Below are 6890 nucleotides of genomic sequence, written 5' to 3'. Positions count from 1 at the left end.
ACAGCCTTGATCAAGTTTTTACGTAAAAAGTAGTTAGTTGCATACAGTAATATGTTACTTTTTTAATTAAATGCTAAAATGTCTCTGTAAAAATGAATATTTGGAAATCTCAAAAAAAAGATTTTTATACTAACACACACACACAAAAACATATATAATAAAGTCTAGGGTGCCTAAGACTTCTGCACAGTACTGTATATTTATTTTCTCCCATTGAGTATTTGTGCTTTCTGGTTCTTGTTTGAATTAAATGTTGAAAATAATTTGTATTAGTTATTAGCTACATTATTTGTAACTATAGCATTTTAACATGATGCCAACCAACCCCATAGTGTGTGCCAGCCAACCAATTCTCAGCATTCTAGAATAATTTTTTATATTTGCTCGCACACACTTAGAAAGGATATAATGTAGACTGTCATCTTTAATTTGAGGCTATTTTCATCAATATCAGATTAACCGTTTGTCCATGGCCCCCCATTTTACCGAACTACAAGTACATGGCTTCACAGATGTGTTTCGTTCAGCAGGTGTTTTAATTTGCATCACAAATGAATGCAGAAGACAGCTGTTGATGTCGAGCCTTAATTCTAGACTTTGCAATTGCCGTTGGAGATTGTTGTTGGGGTGTGACAACATAAGGGAGACAGCAGTGTCGATGAAATTAATCTGGCCGTCATAAGGCTCAGAAATGACAATCAATCAATCAGGAACATTGCAAAATCCTGGGCATGCCCAAGTCAAAAGTTTGGTTCATTATTTTAAAATAAAAAAATAATAAAAAAAACTTGTGACCTCATTATGTCAGAAGACACAGTAGACAGAGGAAGACCACCATAGTGGATGACTGGAGAATACTCTGCATGGTGAAGAAAAACCTCCCTGACAACGACCCAACAGATCAAAAACACTCTCCTGGATGCAAGTGTAGATGAGTCAAAGCCTATAATATTTAGAAAACTACACGAGCAGGACTACAGAGGGTACACTACAAGATGCAAACCACTGATAAGCCTGGCGAGATGAGTTTCCTAAAAAGGCAAAAAGAACCCCAAGTGTTCTGAAACAAAGTCTTGTGGACAGATAAGACAAAGACTAACATGGGAAAAGAGGAATGTGTGGAGAAAAAAGGAAATGCCCATGATCCAAAGCACACCACCTCATCCGTGAAACATAGTGGAAGGGGTATTGTGGCTTGGGCCAGGATGGCTGTCAGTGGAACAGGCTCACTTGTCTTCATTGATGATGTGAATGCAGACAGAAGTAGAACAAAACAAATTCTTAAGTCTACAGAAATATTTTATGGACTCAGATAAAACCAAATGCCTCAAAATGTATTTGGATGCCACTTCATCATGCAACAAGACAATGACCTGAAACACATTGCTAGAGCAACAAAGGGGTTTTTGACAGGCAAAAAGTGGGAAACCCTTCACTGGCCAAATCAATCACCAGATCTGAATTCAATTGAACATAGGTTTTGCATGCTGAAGAGAAAACTGAAGGTAAAGTCCCCAAAACACACAGGAACTGAAGATGGCTGCAGTACAGGCTTGGCAGGGAATCACCAGGGAAGATACCTAGCATCTATGCATCACAGACTTCAAGCAGTCATTGCATGGAAATGATGTGCAACCAAATATTAAAAATGATTACTTCATTCTAAAATACTGACAATCTGCACTTCAACATCATTGCCACTGCATCTTTTCAAACACCGGAGCGCTAGAATACAGAACCAAAATAACAAAATGTGTCACTGTCCAATGAATTTTGGTGCTCTTTTCTTTCTTTTGATATTGTGGGGTGGTAGAGCCCAATGAGATATCTTTTTGTGGGGTCCAAAATCCCTGGAGGCACCCCTGAAATTTTTTTGAAATTTCACATCTTTTTGAGTAGCAACAGGTTTTGGAAAACATTGTAAATGGCAGGCATTTATATAGCGCCTTTATCCAAAGCGCTGTACAATTGATGCTTCTCCATTCACCCATTCATACACACACTCACACACCGACGGCAATTGGCTGCCATGCAAGGCCCCGACCAGCTCGTCAGGAGCATTTGGGCGTTAGGTGTCTTGCTCAGGGACACTTCGACACAGCCCGGGCGGGGGATCAAACCGGCAACCCTCCGACTGCCAGACAACTGCTCTTACTGCCTGAGCCATGTCGCCCCCATGTTGGAAAACATTGTGAAATGAGTAAATGTCTTGATACCTCCAGACATTCTTATCTTTGCAACATGCTTCAGGAAACTCACCCCAATATGCTGGTGGATGGTGAGTCAAATGAGCAAGCCGTATGATACAACATCAGGAAATGTGCAAAAAGATCTGCAAGTCATTGCATTAAAAAAAAAAAAAGATTAAAAAAAAAAGGCTATGCTTGCAGGCTCCTTTTCAACTGCTTGACAATGGGATTGCTACACAATGTTTTGGCACTGAAAACATACACCATAGAAGTAGACTTGTGCGTTAAAACCTTTTATTAACGTGAAGATTTTACAAGCTTTAGAAATATATTTGATAATATATTTTTGTACAACAATTTAATACAAAGTGCACTAAACCAGCATCTCTGAAAAGTATGCAGCAGGAGAGCAGTGTTTGCTTAATGTTTTGTTTGCTTGAGGTTTTGGACTGCGTGAGGACTGCGTGAGGACAATACACCGCTACTTTGGCATTCTCCTTTTGTAACACCTGACAACAGTATTAGCTTTCAGCACGACTGGTCAGGCAACATTGGACACAACAATCCTCAGGACCAAATAAAATTGATTCCGTCCCCTTGGCTGGCCCACATTAGTTCGACTATTTAGATTTCCCGTCCTTTTCGTCTAAAAGTGCAGAGCGGATGCCCAACTTATGCAGTTCTTCCACGAGGTCCCCGTTTTGGTGCATTTGAAGAAGGATGTCGCAGCCGCCCACAAATTCCCCGTTGAAGAAGACTTGCGGGATTGTAGGCCAGTTAGAGAAGGTTTTCACTCCTATCACATACAAGGGGTGATGATTAGGCCAAGCAACGATATTAAGAATGTAATTTACAGTTTACCTAGTGGAGTGAGCAAATGGGCAGATGTTATTTTCACATAACAGAGTGGGGGCAAGATAACATTTAAAATGTTTTGAAAACCCAGCACGTAAGTCCTCAGTGTTTCTTCTGTATCTATTTTGAAGACGCTTAACAGCTCGCTAACGTTATAAGTCCAGCTGCTCCTCACTGATAAAGACTAACTAACGTTAGCTAGCTATGGATGAGCTCACTTCAACTGGTGGTCGGGGGGACAGGAATTTAGAAATGTAGCTAACACTCAAGCAACAGGTTTGCCACGAACCTAGCTAGGTAGCTAGCTAAAGTCATCTGAGCGTTAGTCAGTTACTTAAATAGCCCAAATAGGTCGTCTCGGTTGTTAGCAAAAAGCCATACCTTACAAGAAACTAGCGTTAGTTGCCGAGATAATGCTAATTAACGTTAGCTATAATATGTAACTAGCTAGCTACCGTGGTTGCAGGCCAGCTCATTATTCGAAGCTACTCCGGTTCGAACAAGCTTGTCTGGAACCACGGTTATTTGAAAAACACGAAAAGCAGCTGGCTAGCTGACTGTTCCTCAATTAACTTAACTTAGCTAGGTAGGCTAGGATAAGTTAGGTAAAATGGGACTAGCTAGGTTTAGCTAACATTACACAATGCTATCCTTGTCATTATGGCACTGACCTTCCCTGAGGTCCTGGTCGTCCAACACGTTGTATGCGCCGTAGTCGTCCACTCCATGCATCCGTAGGATCTGAACTACAGCATTGCTGAAGCCGCACATGGGCTGGGCTGGTGTCCCTTTCATAAACACAACCACTTTGTCCTTCTTCACGATCTCTGCGAAGTCCTTCTGCCCAGCCGCAGCACACAGGAATCTGACTGAGGAACACGACAGATGCCCATCAACCCGCAACCCTGTCCAACAGACAGATCCTACCCGCAAACACCTTACTGCTGATCCGACTAGACCGTTCATTACGTCCGTCTCACTGCAGTTAATAGCTGAAGAGCAAAACTAAGTACGTTGAATATTTTCAGTAAATATCGATATATAACAGTCAGCTACACACAGCCCGGGGTCAGACTAAATCAGAAATAGTCCAGGAAATGCGGGCAATTTCCGAACACATGCTTCACTCCTGGACTCTCATTGGTTTATAAATTAGTCAATCATTGCTTACTAACGTGCTTATGGTTTAAACCTTTGTCCTACCAAAGATCGCCTCTTCCTCTCTGGTCCCACCCACCGCAAAAAAAGGGTCTGGACTGTAATATAACCGTGTTAACTGGAGGGGGGGAGAGCCACTTTGAAACACACACAAAGTATATTTTGTACATTTATTTTCGGGGGAAAATATATTCATAGATACATCAATATAATCTCAAATTGTGTCCTTCAGAATATTAACAAACTTTTCCATCCCTGTAATTTTAAACAGACGTACAACAATAAGTTGCTTTACAGCAGCCCGAAATGCAAGGACTGTCTGTTTGAAATTATAGGGATGGAAGAGGTTGTTAATATTCTGAAGGACACAATTAGATTGATAGACAGACAGACAACCTCAACTTTATTATATAAATGTGTAAATTCATTCTAAATAACAAAAAACAGTTCTGGGGGAGGGCCCAACCATATTCCAGCATTATGAGCAAGTTACACACATATTACACAAACGAAAAAACAAATTTGAAGGAGAGAGTGTTGCAATCTGCAGTGGCAGAATCTTTCATAAACTGTGGGAAAGATAGACAGTGGTTTGAGTGTGTTTGTTGCTGTAATTCCTCTCTTGACCGTTAGGAGTCTGAAATTACCGTCAGTCGTTTGCTGCTCAGTCATTGGCAAAAACATTCCAAAGGCGAATAAATAAGCCTTTCACTCCTCATATGCAACTACTGTTTGCATCACACTGGATAGGAGCATCACACTAATGTTAGAGTATGATATACGATTATTCTTATTCTATTACAGCAGGCAATATTGTGAACCTTCTGTACTAGGTCTACAATGATAGGAGTAGCAATTGGCAAGGTTAAAATGATTGCATTGTTATTGTTCAGAACAAGTAGGATATAATTTGTTGTATATTTTGCTTGTTTTTCAGTCGATGAGAAGATACTGGCTTCGATTACATTTAGGATAGAATTGAAGAGGTGGTCCTGCCAGCCCAGGAACTGCAAGAAGTGTCCACTACAATGAAGGAGCTCATGGAGTTTGCAATTCCAACCGCAGAACAGAGTCCTTGACAGAGGTCCAATCAGCAGCTGTTAGAGATGCCTTTGCCTGTGTTGTCTATAGAGGTAATAAAAATACATAAACATTGCTGTGTCTTCTTTAGAAATGACTGACAATTGCTGATAATTTTCTGAAGGATGGAAAGTTCAGTGCCCGGTTGCATAAAACACCTTAAGTGTTTCCCTTAACTCGTGAAAATAAAAAACTTTGGTTTGTTGAGAAACGTGCGAGAATATGCGTATCTGCGAAAACAGAATTGAGCAATTAGCTATAGGAGGGAATCCAGCAAAACCAGTGAGAACTAAAGTGGCCTAATACGTAATAGCTAGCTAGTTAGCTACCCATAGATAACTACAGCAAGCCATATTCGATCAAATAACGTTAAAATTAATATTTGTAACATTTGAAGCCCAAATGATAGGCTACAATTCTACGGCGCTGTTGAAGCCAAACTAACATTGTTTGATAGGAAGTCCACGAAAATGCTCAAATACATTTTTGGGAAGGACTCATCGGTTCTGGCTGGTATACCAGGCGGTTTAGACTAGTGGACTCAGACCACCTGAGCCGATTGAGTAGCATAGTGAGAGTCATTTAAGAAGTGCGGTGACTTTAATATCCACGTATGCTGCCAATCACACCCACTGTCTCGAGACTTCCTAAACCTCATTGAATCACTCAATTTCACCCAATCCGTTATGGCCCCGACGCACGAAAAAGGACACACTCTCGACCTCGTATTATCTTTTGGATTATCCGTCAATATAACTGATATATGTGCTGCTGGTATTTCTGATCATTCACCTATTGTGTTTTCAACTACAACTCCCTGCCCTGCTGTTTCCTCTCATGTACCCATGCAACGGTCACGCGTGATTACCCCCGACACTGCTGTCCAGTTCTCTGATGCTTTTGCCAGTTTCCCAATCTGTGCGATGGATGCAAACTGTATCACCAATGTAGACGATTTTCTCTCCAAGTTTAATGAGTCATGCACTGAAATTTTAAATACTATTGCACCTCTTAAGTCTACACGCAAGAAAACCCTCCCGACACCCTGGCTAAATGATTCCACGCGCGCTCTTGGATGCGCATGCAGACGTGCTGAGAGAAAGTGGAGGAAGGATAGGCTGCACGTCTCCCTTCAAATTCTGCGCAACGCTCTGTCCACCTACCAAACAGCTGTCAAAAGTGCAAAAACAACTTACATCTCCAACTTAGTCACAATTAATTGCAATAAACCCCAGGTTCTGTTTAAAGTCCTTAACTCCCTTATCAACCCCTGTGATACCCCCTCTGTTGTGCCTTCACCTGCCCTATGTGAAAGCTTTCTCAACTTCTTTATTAGTAAAGTCTCTGCCCTCAGACCCCCCTCTCTCTCGCCCCCCCCCACCCCCTCCTCTCCCCCCTCACCCCCTGCCTGCTGTCTTTGATCAGTTTGTGCCGGTCTCCCTCTCCTCTCTCTCTGATGTCATTAAACACCTGCGACCCACTACCTGCCCCTCTGATGCTCTCCCCTCACGCCTTCTCAAGGAAGTCCCTGACTCTGTTCTCCCTGTCATACTACTGCTGCTAAATGCCTGTCTCAGCATTGGCTGTGTCCCAGCTACCTTCAAGCAT

At 41.8% G+C, this 6890-nt stretch overlaps 1 protein-coding gene across 1 annotated transcript; it reads right to left on the bottom strand.

Annotated features, from left to right (window-relative positions):
- Window positions 1–2466: 2466 nt before the first annotated feature.
- On the bottom strand, window positions 2467–4166 carry glrx5 (glutaredoxin 5 homolog (S. cerevisiae)). The gene is made up of 2 exons (XM_061243252.1): window positions 3716–4166; window positions 2467–2985 (listed from the first exon to the last, which is right to left on the bottom strand). The coding sequence occupies exons 1-2, from the start codon at window positions 4008–4010 to the stop codon at window positions 2810–2812; spliced, it is 471 nt and encodes a 156-aa protein (XP_061099236.1). The 5' UTR covers window positions 4011–4166; the 3' UTR covers window positions 2467–2809.
- Window positions 4167–6890: the final 2724 nt, after the last annotated feature.

This window comes from Conger conger, chromosome 5 (assembly GCF_963514075.1).
Source record: "Conger conger chromosome 5, fConCon1.1, whole genome shotgun sequence".
Classification (NCBI taxonomy): Eukaryota; Metazoa; Chordata; class Actinopteri; order Anguilliformes; family Congridae; genus Conger; species Conger conger.
This window is presented reverse-complemented; position numbering and strand designations above follow the sequence as displayed.